At 43.9% G+C, this 27,426-nt stretch overlaps 2 protein-coding genes and 1 long non-coding RNA gene across 4 annotated transcripts in view; 2 read left to right on the forward strand and 1 right to left on the reverse strand.

The window, feature by feature from the left end:
* The window catches only part of kiaa0586 (KIAA0586 ortholog), a 114,562-nt gene that overhangs the window by 6,984 nt on the left and 80,152 nt on the right, over positions 1-27,426 (forward strand). For both annotated transcript variants that reach the window (XM_014194643.2, XM_014194653.2), the window contains exon 9: positions 8,111-8,243. In XM_014194643.2, coding sequence (XP_014050118.2) covers positions 8,111-8,243 — 133 coding nt within the window. The remainder of the gene's footprint in view (positions 1-8,110; positions 8,244-27,426) is intronic.
* LOC123742934 (uncharacterized) lies at positions 7,240-10,150 on the reverse strand. The gene is made up of 2 exons (XR_006769800.1): positions 9,587-10,150; positions 7,240-8,219 (listed from the first exon to the last, which is right to left on the reverse strand). It is a non-coding gene; the product is annotated as an uncharacterized lncRNA (long non-coding RNA).
* Positions 11,098-16,290, forward strand: irf2bpl (interferon regulatory factor 2 binding protein-like). The gene has a single exon (XM_014194694.2). The coding sequence runs from the start codon at positions 13,606-13,608 to the stop codon at positions 15,613-15,615; it is 2,010 nt and encodes a 669-aa protein (XP_014050169.1). The 5' UTR covers positions 11,098-13,605; the 3' UTR covers positions 15,616-16,290.

The raw sequence follows: 27,426 nt of genomic DNA on the forward strand, positions 1-27,426 counted from the left end.
TCAATTGTTGGTCGGACTCTTTAGTCAATTGTGTGTCTTAATTATTTCATCCAACAGTTTGCTTAAAGCATCAGACAAGCTCAGTGCATATAGTTGATTTGATTAAAACACATAGGATGTGTCTATATATGGAAAAATACACGTTTGAACATTTAAACCAGTCGATTGGTAGAAAGAACAGAGGGCTCTTGGTCGACCAATATTTTTTCCCCTCGGGGACAGCCCTAGATGGAATAAGAAAACAACTGTTACTTTCAACCTCGGTTCATTCAACAAATAACAGATGCCTTCTATTGTCCTCTGACAAGTTCTCGTTATTTACAACAAAGTCATTAATCATTTTATGTCGATGCCAACTCAACACATTTCCATTTGGTCATTTTCTACACAATACTGCAGTTAGGTCAACACTTGTTGTACTGTCAGTATCTGCATTCCAGAAAATATCTCAAATGTTACCCGCTGAATTGAAAACCTGCGCTTTGTACAACGAGCCAGACTGCACTGTGTGTTTGGAATTATTGTCTGTCAATATTAAGCATTCATTACAAGTAGACCTACGGCTGACTTATTAACATATTGTTTGGACAGGTTGTGTGATACAGTGATAAATACATGCCATACATACAGCTCATGTTTTGGCGGTCCGTCACGTCTCCGTCTTGGTTTTGTGATAATCATACTTAATCTCCCTGTGTTTGGCTCTGTTGGCCGAGCACCAAGACTACTTTGAATTATGGCAATGGCCGCTGGGCCCTGCTCGGTCTCCCCAGCCGCAGGTCTTGGAATGCAGCCTCCTCCTGATCACTGGAGATGTGAATTACATCCATACAAAGCACCATTGACTATTTTAAAGGTCACATTTTAACAGTGTAGGAGGAATATGATGGTATTCTTAAGGAAAAAGGGTCACACCGCACCGCATGAATATATACTGAACAAAAATATAAACGCAACATGTAAAGTGTTGCTCCCATGTTTCATGAGCTGAAACAAAAGATCCCTGAAATGTTCCATGCGTGCAAAAAACGTATTTTTCTCATGTTTTACACAAATTTGTTTACATCCCTGTTAGTGAACATTTCTCCTTTGCCAAGATAGTCCATCCACCTGACAGGTGTGGCATATCAAGAAGCTGATTATATAGCATGATCATTACACAGGTGCACCTTGTGCTGGGGACAATAAAAGGCCACTCACAACGCCATAGATGTCTGTTGGAGCTTCCAATTGGCATGCTGACTACGGGAATGTCCACCAGAGCTGTTGCCAGAGAATTGAATGTTAATTTCTCTACCATAAGCCACCTCCAACATCATTTAAGAGAATTTAACAGTATGTCCAACTGGGCTCACAACCACAGACCACGTACGTTTATGGCGTCGTTTGGGCGAGCAGTTTGTTCATGTCAACGTTCTGAACAGAGTGCCCCATGGTGGGATGGGATTATGGTATGGGCAGGCATAAGCTACGGATAATGAACACAATTGCATTTTATCGATGGCAATTTGAATACACAGAGATACCGTGACGAGATCCTGAAGTCCATTGCCTTTTTTTTTTTTTAAGGTATCTGTGACCAACTGATGCATATCTGTATGCCCTTTGATGTTAAATCCATAGATGAGGGCCTAATTCATTTATTTCTATTGACTGATGTCCTTATATGAATCTCTGAAATTGTTGCATTTATATTTTTGTACAGCCTATTAAACTCTGTACTGCTGTTATATTGTGCTGGCTGGCAATATCAATTAAATTGCTTGGGAAGATTAGGTCTTGCTCCTCTCTCTTTGTGTAAAACTCATTTAAGGGTGAAACCATTCAGGTGAAAACAATGGCTGGTGCACGGCTGTGCAAGTATAGACAAACAGACAGAAAGGCAGACTGCGCCCTTCAGTGCTTCAGTTTATTGATTTTATTTTAGGGCTCACAAGTGGCGCAGCGGTCTAAGGCACTGCATCTCGGTGCAAGAGGCATTACTACAGTCCTTGGTTCGAATCCAAGCTGTATCACATCTGGCCGTGATTGGGAGTCCTATAGGGCGGCACACAATTGGCCCAGCATCGTCCGGGTTTGGCCGGAGTAGGCCGTCATTGTAAATATGAATTTGTTCTTAACTGACTTGCCAAGTTAAATAAAGGTTAAATAAATAAAGAATTGATAGCCATCAGTCTTGAAATACTTTGTGAACAAATAGTTGGCTTTTTAACCAGTTGAATGATAGGGCAAAATTTAGATTTCCACCTAAATAAACATACCTGCACATGTTGCATAATTTCAGAAGAACTTTCTGGTAAAAAAAAATAGTTATCAATTGCTGAGGTGTACTCACTTTTGAAGCCACAAACTCAAGTATATAGTACAATACCATTTTTTTACCCCCTATTCAACAAAAGTTGGGCAATGGGGCCTGAAATGACTGAAATTCTTTCTAAATATAGTAACATTTAAATTATAAACGACTTACTATAAGATTTCACCTTTCTTATAACTGTATAATACATGTGATCATACTTCCATGGTGACCAAACCGGACATGTGCACGTTGATTTTGTTCACCCACACCAGAAGTGACCAGGACACGCAGGTTGAAATATCAAAACAACCTCTGAACCAATTATTCATTTGGGGACAGGTCAGAAACCATTAAACATTTATAGCAATTTAGCTAGCTAGCTAATTTGTCCTGGTATATAAACATTGGCAATTAATCCCGAAATAAAACGGTGAACCGAATTAGTTTCTCGTCATCTCTCCTCCTTCCTTAAGGCTTCTTTTTCTTCTTTGGACTTAATATGGCGGTTGGCAACCAACTTTACAGCATTTCTACAAGCTACTGGAGTGTGGACCTCAGTTCATCTTTCAATCACCCACGTGGGTATATGCTCCTAAAAACCAATGAGGAGATGGGACTTGCAGCGCGTCGAGCGTCACAAATAGAACCAATTTCTATTTTAGCGCCTGGCCACGCAGATGCTCGCTGTCTCGCGCGAGCAGTGTGGGTGCAATGATTGAATAACATGTATGTGTACATTTATTTTGCAACGCTTGTGCAGTGTAGTCAGCATGTTAGTGATAGTACAATATTGACTCTATTTAATATAACTGACGACAGAGAATTTTTCTCCTAAACGTCCATTTCAAATGGTGTCTCGTTGCAACTTCAGCTTTAAGCACAGGGATTTCGTCCGTCTGAGACCAAGAGAAAGTAGTCTTGTTTTAATTCTATGAAATGATTTAGTCTTTTTTTCATGTTGAGAGCTCTAAATCATGCTGCGAATATCACAGCAGGATGAAACCACAACGGTTGGATTCTCTAGACTGTCAACTTTCATATGCCATCTCCCAGGCTGGGCTCCGTTATTCAGAGGAAGAGCAAATGTATTCTTTGCCTGGATAGACCAGAAAATGTGACACGTCACTCCCTATGCAAATGTGGGGTGTGAAACCTGACACTTCAAGTCGGTTCCGCTGACAGAGTGGAAGCGGAGGGCAGACAGATGGGTCTTTCTGGCACTATAAGGCACGGAACCCTACGGCGCTCATAGAGCGCTTTATGCACCAAAATGTCAGTCGGAACCGGTCCAGAACCGCTCAAAGTTCCCCGTATAGGGGACTTAACATCTGAATAGATGTGCCTTTTTGTTGATGTGGAGGTAATTGATGTTTCACACATAGACGTTGCAGCAAGCAAGTCAACTCCAAGACACCTATGAAGCTCACCAGAGTTGGAGAAATATAGTTATTGTTGATAGTGTGTATATACACTCAGCCATTTTGAGTGCACACTGACAACAACAGCACCTTCAGAAAGGTCATATAACTGCTATTCTAGTCATTGTGTCATTCACCACGAGGACTATTACTGGCTACTCCTCCACTGTCCTCTGTTCAACTGTAATTTGTGTGCAGTCTAGTGCTACATGTTGGGGACAAAGATCAGTGCCAGGTTCTCCGCTACACCCTAGACACTGCCGTCTGAAAGCCTTGGACAGTCTTCCCCTCGAAATCGAATAGGCCTCCCTCTCTAGAATTGGTATCCATGGTGATGGATGTGTGGGGGGTGAGTGGAGTGTTAATTATGGCTTGGAAATCATCAGTGTGTTTGTAGGTATGGGTGGATCGTGAGCGGGTGCTGTAAGAAATTAAAGGGAGACATTTGGGGAAATGCATAGGTCTTGTAAGATTGACTCGATACCCTTGCTTTGTTTGGCCGACTGACCAGTGTTACTTGACCAGCCTCCCTATTAAAGCCAGCAATGCAGTCAGAGGGACACAGTTGTGATAAGGGAATGCACTGAGTACGGGCATTTAACATTTGTATCAAGTAACGGTCTGTTCACATATTTTTAAATGTACATTGTCAGATGACTTGGATTTATCATCACTTGCAATTTCTATCAATTGGAATTTATTCAAGCTGGACATAAATGTTCATGAGCTATCACTGCGGCATAACAAGCACGGTGATGTAATGTACTTTATGTACTGCACATATTTGGTGTGACGAACTGGTTATTGTAATGATTAGAGCATGTTTGAGGGAGGATGTTGTTAGCCTGGCAGACTCGACCCACGTGACTCATAGAGCTGTGAGACACTGGTCTGGAAAGGAGGCTGTTTTTAATGCAATATTCGCTCAGAAGTTGTGCCACGGGTTTGATTGGTTCTCCAATTTATTTGTAATTTTATTTTTGGGGGGGGTTGAGACCTCTCATTGTTTTGGATTTGAAAATCCAAACGTTGTAATGTTTTGGGGGCTGTGTGTGGGTGTTTTAAGTGAGAAAGACACAGAGAAGAGCCAACCAGTAAAAGCACAGCCCCCTTCATTATGGACGCATTGTGCCGACAACATCAAAGAGCCGTTCCACACTCTGTTAGGTGCTAGTCAGACTAGTATCCTAGTGGTTAGAGCGTTGGACTAGTAACTGAAAGGTAAAATAAAATAGTATGTTATGCCATAAGATGTCTGAAGTGGCACCATTTTGTTGCTGGTAGTACCTCCAAACCAGTTGTCATGGCAACCATGCTATTTCTTCTCCTTTTGCCTTTTCTCTTTTTTTTTTCCTCTATATTTTTCTTTTCACCAGCTGCCAAACTGCTCTCTTTGAGAATTTGCTATTTATAGTCCTTTCTTTCCTTTGTTTCCCAAGCACTACATCCCCATAGGGGCGGCAGGTAGCCCAGTGGTTAGAGCGTTGGACTAGTAACCGAAAGGTTGCAAGATCGAATCCCCGAGCTGACAAGGTAAAAATCTGTCGTTCTGCCCCTGAACAAGGCAGTTAACCCACTGTTCCTAGGCCGTCATTGAAAATAAGAATTTGTTCTTAACTGACTTGCCTAGTTAAATAAAGGTAAAATAAATAAAAATGTGTCTTCGAGAAGCACTCGCTCGGTAATCTCCTATTTTAAAATGTGATGTCATCTTCAAGTGTTTCATCATCAGTCATCCGGATACACACAGACTAAGCCCCAGCCATACCAGACCCCCACTCACACACACACACAGTTATAGCATTCATCTGTCAGCCTGGGCCTAATTCTGATGAATGACACGGACTCAGGACTAATCTTCTCCTCTGAGGGGTATTTCCTCCCAGCACCAGATCACATGAGGTAAATGCCTCCCAAATGGTACCCTATCCATATAGTGTGCTATGTAGGGAATAGGGTGCCAATTGGGATGTATTTGCTTTTCTGATCTGCATAAAAACACAGCATTTTAATTTATACATTTTAACGGTGACTTCACCAGGGTCCTCATTTTGGATAGCTTTTGTAGACTCATAATTAAACCAGTGGAACACACCTTTATGATAAGCAAAGGAAATCTCTTAATGTGTTTTGGTAAACATCCACTTTCTTCCGGGTGATCCAAAACATGACTTCGTAATTTAATTACGTAGTTTAAGTTACTTAAACTACGGGTCTTTTTATAATTTCCTTCAGCCAAGTCCACCATTTTGGTTTTGTCACTCATCGTTGATTGGATTCCATGCTGCCATTACAGCGCCTGAGAAATACCACTTCGGGTCATGTCTGGCCCCTGTAGAGATGCCCTTTTGAACAGAAATGGCAGACTATATATTATTAGCCTGGTGCCCTTACCTGCCATGGCCTGGGCTGCAGCTGATGGTCAGCAGGGGGTGTGGTGGGGCATGCATTACTAGCTAATGGAGGGCACCAATCAGGTGACCAATCCTTTCATTCAGCAGTGTTGTCGTAGTCCCCTCCCCCCAGTGTCTGGTGAACAACATTCCCAGGTACTAAACCAAAAGAAAGGGTATTGCACAGTGTGGGAGCAATATATTATATATCTATGCACCACATTGCTTTGTTTGAAATGAGTTGGCAGAATTCTTTGCGGTTTTGCAAGTATATTGCTTTGTTTGTTTGAATATTTGCTGGCATTATCCAGTGAGACATGATGTTGCACAACATCCAGCTGTAACTATATTTTAATAAGCACTTCACTCTGCTCAGAATCATTATATTTGTTGTGGTGGTGAAGGAAGTTTGTTACCATGCAATTCCATTCAATTGCTTTTCGTCCTACTTGATTCAACTTAGTATGATAATGTTAAATATATGCCATTTAGCAGACACTTAAAAAAAATCCAAAGCGATTTAGTCATTCTTACATACGGATGGTCCCGGCAATTGAACCCAGTATCCTGGTGTTGCAAGCACTATGCTCTACCAACTGAGCTATAGAGGACAGCATGTTAGAGCAAAGATTGTCTATTATATTGACGAGATAGTCAACGGAACACTCTAACAATGGAAATACATCAGATTGAAGGCAGGTGGGAGGAGGTGAGATCAGGTGGGACCATTCTAGCCAATGAGAGGGCAGATATGCGTGTGAACAGACCATAGAGAGAGAGGACTCAGCTTCATCTATATCATCATAGCATCTGTGACAGCATGGCAGTGCCTTTTGAGGCTATCTCCGTTTTAAAGTAGTCCATTTTCTTTTTCATTGGCTGATGTCTCCAAACTCACCCAGTTAACTACTTTAAAATGGTGGAAGCCCTCAATGGCAATGTCCGTGCCAGAACGGGTTATATCCTTGATGAGTCCTCCTATCTTTCTCTATGACAACAGGCACAAGTCCAAGATGCTGTAGTCTCTTTTTTTCCAAAGTTGCCGAAATACCACGTGCGTCCACTTATATCAGTGCATTTGTAACAACCTAACCGTTACGAAACTTCAATTCCATCAAATGAGCCTCACTTAGAAAATCATAGACTTATTTATTTTTATTTTTTTTACATGTATTCGACACTCATTGACCTCCATCCCAAAATTCCTCACTTCATAGGCTTATTTTCATTGACAGATTTTGGGCGGAGTAAAACCTCTCGCTTCCTGTCTGGTTGGAGTCAATATTGTTTTAAGTGGGAAGAGACCTTTCTCCTTTGACCAGAGGAAATGATTATGCTAGCTAGACCATACAGACCAGGGCTAGGATTTTGTTCCAACTAGGCACTACACCTGACCAACTGAGCTAATTGACCAGTTCAGTGATTGCCTAAATTCAACACATCTGGTCTTCCAGGTCGTTTAAATCAAAAACATGAAGTGCCTGTTGCACTCCAGGACCAGGGTTGCCTACCCCTGTACCAGACAGGCAGACTGTTCTAACCATATGTTATCCATATGTTTATTTAACTGATTTCACTTTCTCTCTGTATTCTTAGTTTCTATGGGTGTCATACCCCTGACTGAGCTAAGCATTCCAATACATTGATGACAATGACTATGAATACAACCAATATCATCCATCTGCCTTTTACTCATGAACTAGTTAGCCTAGAGAGAAAAGCCATTTGGATCCAACAATAGATATTGATACAATTTCTGTGTGACAAATCTTTAATCTAGAATATGAACACACCATTGTATAGCAAATGATCTACAGAAGAAAGAGATTTGTGATGAAAATGTATGAAGAGGCCCTGTGAAGCAATCAGCTCATTGTGCGATGTGAATTCCTGTGTCCCTGTGTGGAATACTGAGAGAGGGGGGAGATAAAGTGCTGACTGAGCTGAGGCAGGTGTCTGAGACTGAGTGGCTGATTGCTGGTGTCTCTCTGTCTCTGCAGGAAATGGCAGACTTCTGGAGGCTATCCCTAACAACAGCAGCAGCTTGGCAACCAGAGGTGTGCAGCAGCAATCTTCTGCTAGGGCTGCCATAGCAACGCCCAACGACGGCTGCCAGCAACCAGCGCAATCCAGGTAAGGGAGAAAGAAAAAAAAATTGTGGTCAGTCATTTTTTTTTCAGGATTTGAAAGAATCATTGGATATCTTTTGTCTTTGAATTTAACCTCCCAAATTTTGCCCATCAATCTTTGACTGTGATTATTTCATAGACTAATATGTACACTACCATTCAAAAGTTTGGGGTCACTGAGAAATTCTTGTTTTTGAAAGAAAAGCTATTTTTTGGTCCATTAAAATAACATAAATTTGATGAGAAATACAGTGTAGACATTGTTAATGTTGTAGCTGGAAATTGATGATTTAAAAAAAATTGAATATCTACATGGGCGTACAGAGGCCCGTTATCAGCAACCATCACTCCTGTGTTCCAATGGCACGTTGTGTTAGCTAATCAGTGTTTATAATTTTAAAAGGCTAATTGATCATTAGAAAACCCTTTTGCAATTATGTTAGCAAAGCTGTAAACTGTTGTCTTGATTAAAGAAGCAATAAAACTGGTCTTCTTTAGACTAGTTGAGTATCTGGAGCATCAGCATTTGTGGGTTCGATTACAGGCTCAAAATGGCCAGAAACAAAGAACTTTCTTCTGAAACTCGTCAGTCTGTTCTTGTTCTGAGAAATGAAATTTCTCGTATGGAATAGCCTTCATTTCTCAGAACAAGAATAGACTGACGAGTTTCAGAAGAAAGGGCTTTGTTTCTGGCCATTTTGAGCCTGTAATCGAACCCACAAATGCTGATGCTCAACTAGTCTAAAGAAGGACAGTTTTATTGCTTTTTTAATCAGAACAACAGTTTTCAGCTGTGCTAACATAATTGCAAAAGGGTTTTTTAATTATCAATTGGCCTTTTTAAAATGATAAACTTGGATTAGCTAACACAATGTGCCATTGGAACACAGGAGTGATGGTTTCTGATAATGGGCCTCTGTACGCCTATGTAGATAATCCATTAAAAATCAGCCGTTTCCAGCTACAATAGTAATTTACAACATTAACAATGTCTACACTGTATTTCTGATCAATTTGATGTTATTTTAATGGACCAAAAATGTGCTTTTCTTTCAAAAACAAGGACATTTCTAAGTGACCCTAAACTTTTGAATGGTAGTGTATATTATTGGCATATAGTATGTTTAAAACAGAGCAAAGGACAATAGGGACAATGTTTTTCAAAGACCTTTACAATTTCAGCATTAAAGGGATAAAGGCTGTATTTTCTCAACTCTAAGAACAGCGTAAGTTAACAAGTTGTGTGTGTGTGTGATTGTAAAGAGTATTTGCATAAAAGGAAAGAGCAAAGGAGAGAGAAAGAGAAAAGTAGATGCAGTTATTCACTGGACCACTCCGGTCTGTCACCTAGCTGAGAATGATCCCCATGACAACGACAGCGGCATTTATCAGCTCCATCTGAGAGTGAGAGGAGAGAGTAGGTAAAGTAGTCTACAGTGCATTCGGAAAGTGCTCAGACCCCTTGACTTATTCCATATTTTGTTACGTTACAGCCTTATTCTAAAATGGATTGAATTTATGTTTTTCCTCCATCAATCTATACACAATATCCCATAATGACAAAGCGAAAACAGGTTTAGACATTTTGCACATTTATTTAAAAAAAAGCACACCTTATTTACAGAAGTATTCAGACCCTTTGCTATGAGACTTGATATTGAGCTCAGGTGCATCCTGTTTCCATTGATCATCCTTGAGATGTTTCTACAACTTGATTGGAGTCCACCTGTGGTAAACTCTATTGATTGGACTGGGGAAGGGTACCAAAAAATGTCTGCAGCATTGAAGGTCCCATAGAACAACGTGGCCTCCATCAGAAGTTTGGAACCACCAAGACTCTTCCTAGAGCTGGCCGCCCAGGAAAACTGAGCAATGGGGGAGAAGGGCCTTGGTCAGGGAGGTGACCAAGAATCCGATGGTCATTCTGACAGATCTCCAGAGTTCCTCTGTGGAGATGGGAGAACCTTCCAGAAGGTCAACCATATCTGCAGCACTCTACCAATCAGACCTTTATGGTAGAGTGGCCAAACAGAAGCCGGTCCTCAGTAAAAGGCATACGACAGCCCGCTTGGAGTTTGACAAAAGGCACCTAAAGACTCTGACCATTAGAAACAATATTCTCTGGTCTGATGAAACCAAGATTGAACTCTTTGGCCTGAATGCCAAGCGTCACGTCTGGAGGAAACCTGGCACCATCCCTACAGTGAAGCGTGGTGGCAGCATCATGCTGTGGGGATGTTTTTCAGCAGCAGGGACTGGGAGACTAGTCATGATCGAGGGAAAGATGAACAAAGCAAAGTACAGAGAGATCCTTGATGAAAACCTGCTCCAGAACGTTCAGGACCTCAGACTGGGGTGAAGGTTCGTCTTCCAACAGGACAATGACCCTAAGCACACAGCCAATACAACACAGGAGTGGCTTCAGGACAACTCTCTGAATGTCCTTGAGTGGCCCAGGCAGAGCCCGGACTTGAACCCAATCGAACATCTCTGGAGAGACCTGAAAATAGCTGAGCAGCGATGCTCCCCATCCAACCTGACAGAGCTTGAGAGGAAATGCAGAGAAGAATGGAAGAAACTCCCCAAATACAAGTGTGCCAAGCTTGGAGTGTCATACCCAAGAAGACTCAAGGCTGTAATTGCTGCCAAAGGTGCTTCAACAAAGTACTGAGTAAAAGGTCTGAGTACTTGTGAATAATGTGATTTCTGTTTTAATTGTTTTTTTTAAATGTGCAACAATTTCTAACAACCAGGTTTTGCTTTGTCATTATGGGGTATTGTGTGTAGATTGATGAGGGGGGAAAACAATTTAATATATTTTAGAAGAAGGCTGAATAAGGCTTTTTCCACAATGTGGAAATAGTCAAGGCGTCTGAATACTTTCCGAATGCACTGTATCTGCATGCTGCTGGCAGTCTGCCAACATCTCAAATGAAAGAGCACTTTGAACTGCTGCCAAGTTTGGAGGAAAAGAGGAGCTGTCAGGCCTGCTTAATGTTGGCAGTTTGTACTTGGCAAGTCTCACCTTTTCCCAGAATTCATCTGTCTGGCAACTTGCCAGGTGCTTAGCGGAAGCAAAAAATTAACCCCTGCGCTTGACTGTGTGGGCCCCGCAAAATTTTCCACAAAGAGGGAGAGCGAGAGAGAGAGATCAAGTTGGTGTGTGAGCAGCTCAGTGTGAGCAGCTCAGTGTATGCATGAGGGACCGTGGGGATTGCACAGGATCCTTTCAGGAAGGAGGGGAGCTCGAGGCTGGTACTCAGGCAGACAGTGTGTAGAGTTATGTATCTGGTTGTTTTTGAAGTCGTCTGAGGCAGAATTAGCTGATTTTAACATTGCCGCGATGTTGAGCTCTGCAGATGATATTTAAACGACAGAACTACCACTTACATGGATGGATATATGTTAGTTAGTTGATGTGGCATAGTTTTCTTATAGGCTTATGTTTTAATTCTATCCATATGTCTACAACACTTTTGCCACATGCTTTTAGGATCATTCAGACCTTTTTAGAACTGGAAGATTGTGCTCCACACTCATCAGGCACAACTATTGATAGTGTTGGAGTAAATGGAACAAACAGACTTTTCTCTTCCCCGGCCCAGGTCTTTATCTGCTCCAATTCTGTTGACTGATGATGGCTGCCTCTTTCATTTGCCTGTCCTTCACAATCCCTGGAGCACAAATAAAGTGACAGTTGTCCACATAACAACCTCAGCTGCTGCCTGCTGCTGGTAGTCATAGAGCCTGATCTGTCTGGCACAGACTGAAGGAAAAACACCAATCCATCTTTTCTTCTAGTCCTGTTGTTGTTTCTAGCTTCCCCCACCACTGTGTGGGCTGGGAGAAAAAGCATGTATTGCTGATGATTTTATATTGGGTATATAGTTAAGGAAGGCAGTTAATATGTTGAAGTGCAATCATTTAATTTGGTCTGACTTTGCATCATACATACGTCGCATATTTCATATACAGTGACATCAGAGACATTATCAGTGTTTGTAATTACAGTCTGTGCTGTACTCAAAACACAGTATTTACAACTACTCACCAATGTGCACACAGTACCCACTTAGCCTAAAAGCACGGTACAGTGAAAGCAACATTGTTTTGGGAAAGCGGCGGCATGGCGCTGACTCTTTCTTGACCGAGGCCATACTTGGCCCCTTCTTGGCTGGACGGAGGGACCACACCACCACCACCATGCAGTACTGTGCCAGCGGTATGTGTAGACTGCAATATATGACTTTTCTTCCTCCCTCCCTCTGCTGCCTTACGTTGTTTTTCTTCCCTCTCTCGTCTTCCAGTTGTATAAAGGAAAATTCTGCTCGCCTGCCTACTGGGTGTTGTTAATCAGGAAGGGGAGACTGGGGAAAGGGGGGGATGGATGGGGCGCAGTGCAGACTATGCTTGTCTGTACATAGGTTAACAATCAACATGTAGGGAACCCCTAACTCGTGCTCAACTAGCCCAGTGTAATTATTACAGAGGATATTGCTGAGCAACCGCGATTTATTTTAGCCAGTGCGCTAAAAAAATAACAATAAATCTTATACAGTACACCGGTTATTGTAATCGCTCATATCTATTGGAATGAATAGGCTGCCAAATTCAATCAGATTAGTAGCATATTTTGGTCAGAAATTAACTGGATTACATAAAGGTAGACTATAGCCAGGCGTTTGAATTTTAACCAGACGTTTTGTTTGATTCAGTGAGTAGTTTGATATAAAATAATGTATTATTCTGTCGCTGCATTGCAAGCACGACGCATAATAAATTAGTTTGTTTCATTATCATAAATTATTTTATCATATTGAAGGTTTAGTTTAGCTGACATAAGCAAAAGTAACCTGTTTGAAACAGAATAAATGTTTATTTAATAATAATAATGAATGGTATAATGATTATATCTCATTCAAATGCCCATATTGTACAGACCCGTATTCTGCTGCATGTAATTTGGTCAGCATCGTGCGCTCGTGTAGCCTAGCTCCCAGTCCATTCAGAAGATTAGGAGGGAGTGGTTTGAGTTTGCGCGTTTGGAAAGCAACAAGTGGCATGTCATTTGTTTCAAAGGAACTGCGGAACGTGGTGCTTGCGTCACTGCTCCAGCCAGGTGGCATTCCAAGTGGGGAGAGGAGACGTGGAGGCACAATCAACATTTCAAATCACAAACTAAGTCAGGATGTGAAGCGCGTTTAAAGCGAATTTCATTCCTACAACCCAACACTGCACGTCACTGGCATCAGAAGTCAGAAGACGAGTAGGAGAAGAGGGTTTCTTTTGTGTGGCAAATTCACGGACTGAAAAGAATTCCAAACGAATAATCTGGGGGAAAAGGACCAAGGCAAGGGACATTAAACATGTCTTCTGCACAAGTATCTTCATCACGGAGACAGTCATGTTACCTGTGCGATTTACCCCGTATGCCATGGGCTATGATTTGGGATTTTACGGAGGCAGTGTGCAGGGGTTGTGTGAATTATGAAGGTGCGGATCGGATCGAGTTTGTTATCGAAACTGCACGCCACCTCAAACGAGCTCATGGTTTCCAAGGGGGGAGATCCCCCGGTCCACCACCGCCGCCCACAGTCAAAACACAGTCGGCAATATCAGCCAAGGAGACGGTGCAAATCAGCCATGTGGACGGACCCTCCAAACAACAACAGTCGGGGATGGACCGCTACTCTCTGAGTGCGGAAAGACCTCGCTTTGACTACTCCAGTATTGGCGCCCATGCCAGCAGACTTCCCAATGGAATGAGCGGTCCAAATGGGTTCCCCAAACCGGACGATGGTCCCCCAGAACTGAACCGACAGAGCCCGAACTCCCGTCGGAGCCACGGTCTCGCTGCGGTCCCAGGACAAATGAACGTTCCCCCCAACCTTCTCCCACAGACCATGTTGAATGGACCCTCCTCGGCAACAACCATAGCCCCGCATAGCCTGTCCAGCCGCCCCCCTCCTCCATCCATTGTGGGACCCTCTTTGTCCATGGCCGCTCAGTCCATGTCAGAACAAGGTAAACGACCAGGTTCTGTGTCAAGCACTGACCAAGAGAGGGATCTGAAAGAGAAACAGCGTAACGCAGAAGCTTTGGCTGAGCTCAGTGAAAGTTTAAGGAACAGAAACGAAGACTGGGGAAACAAACCCAAAATAGTAAGGGACACTTTGGTTACTCTTTCGAACAGCTCCCCGTTTGATGTGAGATTTAAAAAGGATCATTCACTCGTGGGTAGGGTGTTTGCTTTCGATGCAGTGTCAAAGCCTGGAATGGACTATGAATTGAAAATATTTGTCGAATACCCAAATGGATCTGGTAATATATTTTCCAGCGCATCAGGGGTGGCCAAACAAATGTATCAGGACTGCATGAAAGACTTTGGCAGAGGGCTTTCCTCGGGCTTTAAATATTTGGAGTATGAGAAAAAGCATGGTTCGGGGGACTGGCGACTCCTGGGTGATTTGTTGCCCGAATCCGTCCGATTCTTTAAAGAGGGGCTGGGGGTTGAAATGTTGCCTCAGCCCTACATCGATGCCAGCTGCCCATTGCTGCCCACTGCTTTGGTCAACATCCCTCGTGCCTTGCCATCTACGAGTGCACCGAGGACTGGCGTGCGTAAGCGTAAAGCCTCCCCAGAACCTGACTCTGCAGAGAGCGCGCTGAAACTATCTGAACAGGAACAACAGAGGCAGCAGTGGATGGCCAACCAGAGCGAGGCGTTAAAACTGACCATGGCATCCGGATCATTCGGTGCCTCACACGGGGGACCTCCGCCGCTTGGCCCTGGCCATTCTGTTCACTCAAGTCGCGCCACACCCCCTGAATCTGCGCCCCAGAATGGACAGTCTCCAATGGCCGCGCTCATGTCTGTCGCGGACACGTTGGGCAATGCGCACTCTCCGAAGGACAACAACTCTGTTCACTCTACAACATCCACCAGGCATAACAGCAGCAGCCCAGTCTCCCCAGCCTCTGTTTCTGGGCAGAGGCGTTTGGCTTCCCGTAACGGAGAGCTCAATCTGGCCGGGACTCCGTCTCAGTCCAATGCGCATTCTGGCATGGATCAGGTCCACTCGCAAAACATTCCAGATTCTCCCATGGCAAACAACGGACCTCTGTGTTGTACCATTTGCCACGAACGTTTAGAGGATACCCATTTCGTTCAGTGTCCGTCAGTTCCCAACCATAAATTCTGTTTCCCTTGTTCTCGAGAGAGCATCAAAGCGCAGGGAGCAACTGGCGAGGTGTATTGTCCTAGCGGAGAGAAATGCCCCCTGGTAGGTTCTAATGTGCCTTGGGCGTTCATGCAAGGTGAGATAGCAACAATATTAGCTGGGGACGTTAAGGTAAAAAAGGAGCGAGACCCATAGATGTGATCTATGGCTTCCCATAGAAACGTGAATTTTAGTCGAATATATACACGTGTGATTACTCAAAACGGACAAAAATAGTCGATGTACAGAGACGTTCTCCACCTCATGTCTGTTTTTTTTTAAACAAAGGAACATGTGATGTCATGTCGCCTAATGTTATGGAGGGTGTGTTGACGGGTAGTAGTGTTGTATTTGGGTGGCAGTGACGAGTTAAAGCACTAACTTTATAATCACTGCTGCAGTTTTATTCCTTCCAATTAATGCACTTCTCTCATTATAAAAAGGCCAGTTTCTACTCCCAATGAATATATGTCTGTAAAATTAAACTACTCATCGTGAATATCCAATAACAGGTTACATTGCCCTAACTCCTGTATTGGGTACGAATCAATATGGGGATTTTTTTCTTCTTCTCTTCCTTATTTTATTTCATATCTTTAATTTTTTATATTTTTTACAGCAAATATCTCTTCATCTTGTGATCGAAAATATTTTTACTACGTGTTATTCATTTCTCTTCCAGTTTGTTTTGATGATGCACGGATGCTTAAAAAGGTAGAGCAAAATGCTGTACATGAACGTAAACTGTTTGTTTATACATTTCTGTAGGTACAGAAGACTTGTAATGTGCCTTGGAGCTGAGTAAATTGTAATAAATTCCATTGATATTAACCCTTGGTGAAATGTCAGTTTATTTAACAAGTTTAGACTGTTACAAAATCTGGGTCACTGAGGTATAATGAATAATTCCTTTAGTTTTGGTGTCCATCAGTATATTTCTCAACCATAGCATTTTAACAATTTACAATGTTATCCCTAACATAAGATTTGATCTAATTGGACATGACAACCTTGATATTAAGATCTGGTTCAAAAGTGTTTTATATTCAAATGTGTTTATTACGCACACACCTTGCTACAAAGCCAAATTAACCATGTACTCAAATATATTTATATATATCAGATGATTCCATGTTTATTCATAACATCTTTCACTATGTCAAATTAACATTGCTTTACATTCTACAGGGATGATCCCTGCTTAAATATTTTTCCATTTTAAATGAGCATTTTAGTCATTCAGCAGACACACACTTGTCCAGAGCAACTTACAAGAGCAATTAGGGTTAAGTTTCTTGCTCAAGGGCACATCGACAGATTCCCCCCCCAAATGAGTATCACTTAGTTGCATCTATCTGAATGGCAAATAAGTTCCTTGCATTGGATATGCCCACAATTTCAACGGCTGTGCCTCTCGGCAAGACAAGAAAAAGAGGCCTCAACAAGTTGGCATTGAATGCCATGTTGCTCTCCTCCTTGTGCTTATAACAGTCAGCTGTTACGGCATGCTTCTCACTAACGACAGCTCATCTTTCTGATGGTTGTAGTATTGGTGCATGCTCAAGCAGCACTACGATTTCCCCATGTTTACGCTGCGTGTGTGTGTGCTTCTGTCTGAAAATGATTGCACATGCCTCAGTATAGCCCAAGGGAAGGTATTCCTCGTTTACAATGCAGCAGGCAGGCGGTCATTGGACACGGTTCCTCACTTCCATTGGCCGGTAATAATATAGATAGATAGATATAGCACGGTTGGTGCATGGCTGTTATGTAGCTGTGAGTCGAGCCTAGCGCTGCTAACCTAGCGCTGCTCTGGGTTACGGAGACAAATGGTCGTATGTACACACAGTCTGCAGCAGGCAGCGTGGTTCCCAATCCCACGTGGCTCTGTGCCATGGAGCGCATAGAGCAGGTAGAGACTGGGAGGTCAGATAGCCCCATAAATACCAACCAGGCTCAACTAGAGCCTTCTGTACGTGAGCTCGGAAGAGACTAAGACCATGGCTGCTATGTATGTCCCGGAAACATGTCACAAACTAGTATCCTTTTCCCAAGAGAACCAACCGATGTACATATACTGGAAATGGAGAAGAGCTTTGATACGCCCGTTGAGGAGTATTTGGTAATGTGAAGGCAGCAGTCCAGATGTAGCCTCGGCCTTAACATTGGTCTGACGTGTCTGAATTTAGATGGGGTCTGTCCTCCAGCCTGGGGTTGTTGGAGGTGGCGGCCTTTGTACAGTATCATCCCTGCTCGTCGGTGGGTTATGAGGTGGTTCTGTAGATGGAGAGGTGAGTAGGATTTATCCTCAGAGACTCCTGTCTTCTATGTAATGCTCTGACCGACTGCCGTAGTTAGTTTTGAATACTCTGTCCTGGTTACCGTCCCTGTTTCCAAGTAGGGTTTTTACCGCCTGGGGAATACTATGGTCAAAATAATTGGTTGTACGCCAGAGGAAAACGGGGTTGTTAGTGTCGAGTTTCTCAAATTTGGTTCACACAAATTGGCTCATCAGTTGGAATAGAGAAAGCGGCTGTCTGAGTGAGTAAGCGACACCCCCCCACCCTTTCTCCAAGTCTGATAGAAATACAAATCTCACACTCATTTTCTCACTCAATCTTTCTTTTTTCATCTCCCAGGCGGCATTTTCCGACTATAGTATATCCAAAATAATCTCTCTATTTACCAACATGCGCACACCCCCAACAAAAACAGGCCTATAGAAACCGTAGGCTGGGATTGAGGCATTGAATCGTAGCTACCCATCTAATGGTGCATTGCAGTGCCTCAGTTTCCATTGGCCTGTCTATCCCAGGTGCTGTGAGGCAACAAAGCACCTGGTTTGGGATGGAACATGTCTCTATTGTCATGCTAAAACAGAACAGAGCAGCCCTTCCATGGTTAAGGTGCCTTTGGCTGTCTCAATACTTTAGGTTTCAGGTTGCAGTGTGCATGCAAAGGAGGGAGCAGAGGCACCTACTCACCCAGACACCCCTCAGGGAAGGATCTCTCCCTCTCTTGCTCTCCACCTGTTTAGAATTCACAAGACTCCTCACTCGTTAGATTCAAATGCAGCCTCACACAGACACACACACACTCACGTCGTACCACCACCGCCTTCATTCTGAGTGCAAAACACTGTCTCTTTTCTCTCCTTCAGACCTCTGAATTACCTGAGGTAACGAACTCTAGCCTCTCGCTAGATTGCGTCTGGAATAGCTGATATGTTGCGTGAAATCCCAGAATCGGTTTAGTTGATAACACCTTCTATACTTATAGCTTGTCTGGTGAAAAAATGCTGAATGTCAACTGAAAAGGGACCTCATTTTCTTCAGACATTTTAATGAAAGTGTCTATGTATATGCCCTCCCTTTGCAACTTCTAAGAATTGCACTGATCACATCTAATCGGCTCAAATACAGGATTGAAAAATATGAGCATTGTGAACGTACGTCCGTGGCTGTTCGTGCCAAGCCGAACAGAGCGTGTGCAGTGTCATTGGGAGTAGGAGGAAGGCTGGTGTCGATGAAATTGCAGGGGGTTTCTGCTCCATCACATAGACCTAGGAGGGGAGGCCAAGCGAAAGAGTTCCTGCTGGTGTCACAGACAGACCCCTCTGTTCCACATTCACCAGATGTTGTGTCTATCCTCAATTTAAGTGGTTGACTGATATCTCTGATGTCTTGAATGATGAATTGCATAATTTCTTGGGGTATTGTCCCATAAGGCGGCGCACAACTGGCCCGTCGTCCTCCAGTTAGGGTTTGGCCGGGGTAGGCCCTCATTGTAAATAAGAATTTGTTGTTAACTGACTTGCCTAGTTAAATAAATAAAATAAAAAAACTGTAGAATGTAGTTTTTTTTTAACGAGTTTAAAGGGGATGTTGTGTTATTGCCCTGCATAACCACTTAAACAGTTCATTCCAGCACCTCGTGACACATTTACCTCCAGAGAACAAACATATAACTGCTCATAACAGTAGCTACATGATTATGAATGTTCTTCCATTACAGTGTAGAAATATAATCCCAACCCCATTTCTCTCCTCAAACAAACCCAGTCTGGAGAGGCCAGGCTTTCAGTGGACTGTTTCAGCTTACATTCTCTCAAATCACATCAGTATGTTTTCCTTCTGTTGGCCAGCAAGGGATGCCAGCCTGTCTCCCCCCTCCCATTCCCCATTCTCCCCAGTCAGGAAAAGTTTACAGCGGATGAAAATACAGCCTTCCCAAAGGTTACTCTGCAGTGCCTCTGCTCTGCTGTTGCCATGGGTTACCAGCCTTGTTCAAAACATCATTTATTCAGGAATGTGCTGCGGACACAAAGGGGGGAGGGAGGGAGGGAGAGAGACGACAGACTGGTGGTTAACCCTGCGTGCGCTGGAAGGACGATGTTTTCCCCTTACACAGATTCTCTATTTTTGGTACATTTGCGTCGTGCTTCGATTCAATACTTGTTTTTTCGTTGCGTCGAATACAATGTTGCTTGCTTTTGTAACTTTGCATTACTGGAGGTAATACTACATTACCCGAATAGCAACAAAACAATGTGCATGACATGCCTGGACGTATTCGGTGTATCAAAGTATTTGTAACATATAACGTTAGCAGATTGTTTACAAATGCACAAAAATCACAGGTCAGCTTTGAAACCCCAGCTTCCTTTATTCTCATAGAAACAAGCAAACCACTTTCATCTGGTCGAGACTCACACATGCTGTTTCTAGGGGGAGGGGAAGTGTGTGTGGGGAAAGGGTTTTGTTTTCCCTCCCAGTGTCTCAAAGCCCAGCCATTTATAGATGGTGATGTCAGCACTATCTTTCACAGCCCTGGGCCCCCTTAGCAGATAATGTATGCACTCAAACATTCCTCTCTGGCGAATGAGCTGCTGGGAGCTGCAGGCGTGTGCCTCCCTCCTGCCTCTTTGTGCGACTCACAGCCGCAGCGCAGAGAGGAATTTGATTTGCCCCTTTTCATTTTTTTTTTTATTCCCACTTATTTTCTCCTTCGTCCTCCCGCCTTATTTTTCAGAAAATAAAATGGAGCTGGAAAGGCTGAGGTAGTTTTTTAGTTTTTTATTGTGATCTCTTTTTAGAGCGTCTTCACTCAATTGATTTGATAGTTAGCTGGGCAAATAAATCGATGTTGAATGCGTATTTTCTTTGTTTTTAATCACCTTTGAGGGCTGATCTGCAACGTCCTACTCGTTTTACATCTGCATTTAATCATATGTGTTGTTTCCACTAGTGCATTTTAATTTAAATAGAATGTGTGTATACATGTATGTCCAATTGTCCTCTTATCAAATTAATGTTTTAAATTGGTTGGCAGAGATTATTTATTGTAAAACATTTCAAAAAATAAATAAATCTGGTTTCTTAATTGTCCAGTGCTGATACCCTTTGGAAAGAATACCCTAACATTTGCTTTTCAAGGCCCTCCCTCCTGGAGATGCAGCCTACTGCAGCCATTCTGAAGTTAACCGCCAAATCTCCACACAGGTTTCCCTGTTTAGTGGGGCACAAATAGAGGGGTGTTGTTTTTGGAGACACTGACAATAAGGTCACCAGTTTTCTCCTCTAGTTTGATGCTAGCACCTTCAGATTTGATTTGTTTTTTTCTCTCCGTCCCGGCTGAAGTTAGCTAGTCTTGTTATATTCCTTATTGCATAATTCCTCATTTCCTCCTCATGTTTTTAAAGTCATCTGTAATTCTTCTCTCATGTTGAACGTGAGGAAGCTTGAGAAGGGAAGGAGTTAACTCCACCCTCAACACTCTCGGTTAGTACTGCCCCTGCAGCCCCTGGCATGCACGCTGGAGAAATGTAGCGCTTTCATTCTCTGCCTTGTTTACACCAGGCTCTGGCAGCCATCTTAGGCTGCTGCCACAAGCAAGGGAAGGGGCACTGAGCTGCGTGCTCCTCGGGTTTCTCCCCAGCCCTCCAAGAGCACAGAGTTCAGATGGCAGACTGCCATGAATATCAACTACTACTGGGGCCCACTGTTCTCTACAACATTCTACCCACAGATGAGAATGTTCTGTACATTCATCCCTCATGGATACAATGCTATATCTGACTTTTTCCTGCATGCTGTCTTTCCCTCTAAGCTTCTGTTTGGTATTTTGCATTGTTTGCATTCTTTTTCTCCACACAGGTTTCTTGGAATATAAGGCTCTCCCTTTGTCTTTTGTTAATCCATATTTAGAAAGGCTTGACTGATCGCACGTGTTCCGGGGGAGTCAGTCGACTGTGTATCAGATAGCACGTGCTCCGGGGGAGTCAGTCGACTGTGTATCAGATAGCACGTGCTCCGGGGGAGTCAGTCGACTGTGTATCAGATAGCACGTGCTCCGGGGGAGTCAGTCGACTGTGTATCAGATAGCACGTGCTCCGGGGGGAGTCAGTCGACTGTGTATCAGATAGCACGTGCTCCGGGGGGAGTCAGTCGACTGTGTATCAGATAGCACGTGCTCCGGGGGAGTATCAGGGCATCCTTTGTCTCGGGCCTTGACTGGTCTAACATTGTGATAACAACCACATAATGAAAATAGTTAACATGAAAAGCACAGCATTCCCTTGGTTAAGATAACTTTACTCTGTCATTTGGGAATGAGAGACACTCAAATCGAATGTTATATGTCACATGCACCAAATACAACAGGTGTAGACTTTACCATGAAATTCTTACTTGCGAGCACTTTCCCAACAATGCAGAGTTAATAAGACAAATAAGCGCAATAAAAAAAGAAATACTTACACAATAAAATAACATTAGCAAGGCTATATACAAGGAGTACCGGTACCGTGTCAATGTAATTGAGGTAGTACTGCATGTACATGTAGGTAGGGGTGAAATTGACTAGGCAATCAGGATAGTGTGTGTTGGAGTGTCAGTGTAGTAGTATGTGAGTGTGTGGCTAGAGTCCAGTGAGTGTATATAGAGCCTGTGAACGAGAGAAAGTGCAACAAAAATGGGGGGTCAATGCAAATATTCTGGGTGGCCATTTGATTAACTGTTCAGCAGTCTCATGGCTTGGAGGTAGAAGCTGTTCAGGTGCCTTTTGGTCCAGACTTGGTACTCCAGTACCGCTTGCTGTGCAGTGAGAACAGTCTATGATTTGGGTGGCTGGAGTCTTTGACAATTTTTATGGTCTTCCTCTGACACCGCCTGGTATAGAGTTTCAGGATGGCAGGGAGCTCGGCCACAGTGATGTACTGGGCCGTATACACACTACCATATGTAGCGCCTCAGTCGAATGCCAAGCAGTTGCCATACCAAGCGGTGATGAAACCAGTCAAGATGCTCTCAATGGTGCAGCTGTAGAACTTTTTGAATATCTGAGGGCCCATGCCAAATCTTTTCAGCTTCCTGAGGGGGAAAAGGAATTGTCGTGCCCTCTTCACGACTGTGTTGGTGTGTTTGGACCATGATAGGTCCTTAGTGATGTGGACACTGAGGAATTTGAAGCTCTCGAACCGCTCCACTACAGCCCCGTCGATGTGAATGGGGGTGTGCTCGGCCCTTCGTATCATCTCCTTTGTCTGAGTCATGTGTTTCAAGTCATTTAACATATATCTGCAGCAAGCGATAGGATAACTAGGATGTAGCCGTGGCCTAGTTCTTCCATCAAGTAGGTCTGTAGGCCGACATGTCACCACACTATTCAATTGTTTTCCATTGGCAACAACCCCTGATAAGAGGAAGCTAACAGCCTTGTGTCCTCTCAGGCATGGCAGAATTTCCATATCTAAGGCCAGGCCTAAACGGCTCTCTGTTGACATTTAGAATCCTCTCTCTGAGGAGTTTACTCTGACTCTCTCCTGATCTTTCCCTCTAACCGTTTACTGTGAATTATCAATGGAGGACGACTCCTTGTGAAAAAAAAAAAGAAGCTTTCTGAGGGGAACAACAACCCCCAACGCAATTCACACTGACTGACCGCCTTTCATTCAGCTCTGTCCAGTTCACCGGTTTTGTCTTGTAAATTACAACAGTGTGAGACTCCTTTCCCTAGCCCAAACAAACAGCATGTCATAGAAAGTGTCGGTGTAGTGTTTCCAAAACATCACACAGAGAAAATGAATTGGAGATTACATGACATTATTCCTACATTATACTTCCAACCCACAACAGCCAGCCAGGGCCTACATCACCTTCATTTCCAGTGTGATAAGTATTTTTACAGACTGTGGGGGATGGGGATCTGTGGACAGTGTTGCCAGATTCTATTGACACCTTCCAGCTCTATCAGAGCCAATAGGCTATGAGACCCCCCACACAGTGTGTGTGTGTGTGTGTGTGTGTGTGTGTTTGGTGTGCTGTAGTACAGCTGCAGTCACCTCCCTCCGAGTCCCTTCATCATCTCGTCACCTGGGTCAAGTGTGGATTGTTCCCTCTCTTTCCAAACATCTGTTGTGTGAATGAGGCTGCGATGGCTGATGCTAATTGAGGTGCTATAGCTAGCTGCCTGTCTTGTCTATCTACTGTCAAACAGCAGACGTGGCAGACTTCCTCTCGCACTTCCTCATACAGCTGACAAAAGTCTTTGAAAATGAAAGTTTCAATGATCCTTGTTGGGTTTCTGGCATGAACTAATAAATACCGCTACTTTCCATAGAATTTAGTTTAGAAATACGCTGTTAATACTTTTCAAAGAAAGTAGCCTTTTCACATTCAGACCTTATTTCTTGATGTAATACACTACATAGAAATGTGTCTTGCAAAATGGTGTAGTTTGGGGCTGGCTGCTATGGGGGTAACAGCATTGGGCTCTAAGCACAGTTTGGGACTGACTGGTACATTATGTATTCAGAGAGTGTCGATGTGTTCAAGCAGCAGTAGAGTCTTGGATGGCCTGGACTGCCCCCTCTGTGCCAAAAACACATGTTCTTTTATATGAGAGACAAAGAGCCATACCTTCCCTGTCCGGCTAATAAAGACGGTAGCCTGTTCTGTTTTGCAGCAGTCAGCGGCATCGGGTTGCTGCCTGAGCCCCACTCCTTTCCCCTTTCGCTCCGCTAGCTACATACTATTGAAATTTGATGGTTGGTGGTTTCGCACAAATGAGCTGCAACTTTCCCTAGAGGTCAACATACAGCACGCCGCTCGCTATATGCTGATCTGATTCTGTACCTTTTTGGTACTGGAAAACAGATCTGCTAATAAATGAAATATGTACATAGTAAATAGTCATTTCATGCATGGTGATGTGCTGTATGACATGAAGGATGTAGGAGAATAACTGTTATGTACTCATAATGATAATTTGTGAGTGATGGAAGTGCCAGTTGACATCTATCACAAGGAGTACTTGGCAGTAAGGTATATAACTAGTTACCTAACTGCCAAGTAATAGCATCTGTGTATGGCATGTAGTTATTTTGATTGCAAGGGGGGATTACTTTTCAAGCAGCATGCCATTATAGAATTCCATTTCCTGATTGAAAGCATTAAGGTATTACTTCACATTTTTTATACACACGCACTATTATAAATCAAGACGAAGGGTAGCTCTAGCCTCCTCCCGTCCTCCTGCAGTAACCCCCTAGCTACCTGCGGTAAAGAGAATAGTACATCGTCTCTGTCATGAACTGTTGTGCACTAACCGAGCCACCGCACCGCTTCCACCAGATGCCTGTTACCATGGCGACAGAGCCATCGGGTGATGCTGATTGGATGGCGTGGGGGTGTTTTTTTTAAATGTTGTTTTTTACCTCAATACTCTCCAAAGGATTGTGTTTTTCTACTGGCGCTTTTTCTCCCTCCAGAATGAATTTGAATGACAAGGTGAATGATAGTCTGCAGCATCCTGTGAGCTCTGCTATCTTTCGGATTCATTTAAAAACCTGATCACTACAGCACCTGATTATAATGGGGGGTTTTGTGATGGATTCTGAATATGAAAAATGACTCGTTTTGTGTGCTGCTCCAGCCTGTAAGAGAAAGACATGATAACAGAGCCAGTTAGTGAGCATGTTCCATTATGCGATGGGAGGCCTGTTTTTGTCATGAATGGATAGGTCTCAATGCATAGCACATCTGACCTGACCAGGTCTCTACTCCAGTTGAGAAAGGATGCGTGTGTTTCAGCGCTACCCAGGTGTAAAAGACATTACAGAAAGTCAGCCAGAACGACGCTAAATGAACATGGCGCTTTCCTGGTTTACAACAAGGAAACGGGTGCGGTGTCCTAAATAGCACCCTATTCCCTATATAGTGCCTATGGGGAATGGTCAGAAGTAGTGCACCGTAAAGGGAGCAGTGTGTCATTTGGGACGCAGACAAGATTCGTCTTGGTTAGTTAATTCCGGAGGTAAAATAGTAATTGCTCATCTGAGGTCATGTTTCAGATTCATGAGGCTCATTCATCTCTAAAATGCTACCAGCCAGTGTACTAAGTGTTAATACATTCCCTCACAGTGGCCAACACAGAACTGCCTGTGTACACTGCCAGGAGGACTCCTACAGGCCATTCCACGGTAGTGCGTCCACTGTCCAGCCACATGACGCATCCAGCCAGTGTGCTGCAGCCTCCCTGCCTGTCTGTCGTCTGTACTGCCTCCCCCTCCAGTGTGATTAATGGAGCTCTGTTCATCCCCCTGCCCCCCCCCTCTCCTCTCACCCCTCTCTGGACCACTGCTCACCCCCCACAGCCTGCGCTCTGTTTACCTGAAGACAGTGGATACACTTAGTCTCTGGTATTTCTAGGCAACAGACATTTCCAAGTTTCAAGCCTCTGGTATAAGAGAGCATCTGTGGTATTCCTGCTGTATTCTCTCCAAACTGCTTAGTCCATCATACCCCGTGTTTCTTTGGAAACCACTGTAGAATACTGATTGTCAGTTCCCAAAGTAAATAGTTGTTATCTTACAGCACTACTGCCTACTGTCTGACCGTGTGTGTGTGTGTGTGTGTGTGTGTGTGTGTGTGTGTGTGTGTGTGTGTGTGTGTGTGCCCAGTTCTGTCCGTTCTACCAGTCATGTTAACAGAGCTGTGGTTCAGGCTAATTCTGGCCCAATGCTGCAGGGGAGACCGGAACAGTCCGCCAAACATGGCCTGAACAGGGCCGGTCTGTTGGGTTTGTTTGGTTAACAGCCTCTTGGGTTACCCAAGCGGAGAGAGGACTCTGGCACGACTTTCGATTAGGTGTGTTATGATGATGGGTGAGGTTGTGGAAGAAATGAGACGTTAAGGCTCAGAAATCAGCTGTGGAGTAGAATACCTTAGTTTGTAGCCATGGTGGCTGGGTCACAAGAGAAAGAAAGAACAGAAGGATAGATGGATGTCTGGTTGCTGCTGGTTCTACTGCTGCGGCTCGTTCCGGTCTGCTACCCCTTCAGCCTCAGTCAGTCAATGGGAAGACTGCTCTGGTGTCCTCTGTACCGCTCCTCTCCGTCGCTGCTCTGTTCTCTGCACGGGGGGGGGGGGAGGAGCAGCCAGCCAATGTCATTTTGATGTGATGAGCAGAGATGACACGGGCAGAAATAGCCCCCCGCTTACTCATTTAGCCGCTTGGTCCCAGTCTGCCCCAAACCCACTTGGCAGTTAATGTCTCCTCAGCCAATCACAGCCAGCTCTGTTGCTAGGTAATGGCTCCCTGGCCTCGCCTTTGAGGTATGCTAATATGCTGCTGCCTCTGCCACTGGCGCATCCTCTCGGTGATGGGGAGGACTAGGAGATGCCTCTTACAAGTGAGCGTTTGTCTTTCTGAGAGGGGAGGAGAGGAAATTGAAATGCAGGAGAGAGGAGGACATGTTGAGGTGGAGAAAAACAAGGAGGGGACTGACGGGAGGGATAGACGGACAGAAAATGGAATCGGGAGGAGGTGGCAATAACAGACCTTTTCGTCCCCTAAGGTTCACGTCCACTGAATGAATCACCACAGCACTTGATGATAGGACCAATGCTTTTGGATAGATGGGTGGGTGTGTTTTACCAGCCTGGCAGTGCAGGCCAGGGCACAGGG

Source organism: Salmo salar, chromosome ssa01 (assembly GCF_905237065.1).
Source record: "Salmo salar chromosome ssa01, Ssal_v3.1, whole genome shotgun sequence".
In the NCBI taxonomy this organism is placed as follows: domain Eukaryota; kingdom Metazoa; phylum Chordata; class Actinopteri; order Salmoniformes; family Salmonidae; genus Salmo; species Salmo salar.

Bases quoted from the DNA above. Each gene is read 5' to 3' on its own strand.
- irf2bpl (XM_014194694.2), top strand. From the start codon at position 13,606: ATGTCTTCTGCACAAGTATCTTCATCACGGAGACAGTCATGTTACCTG.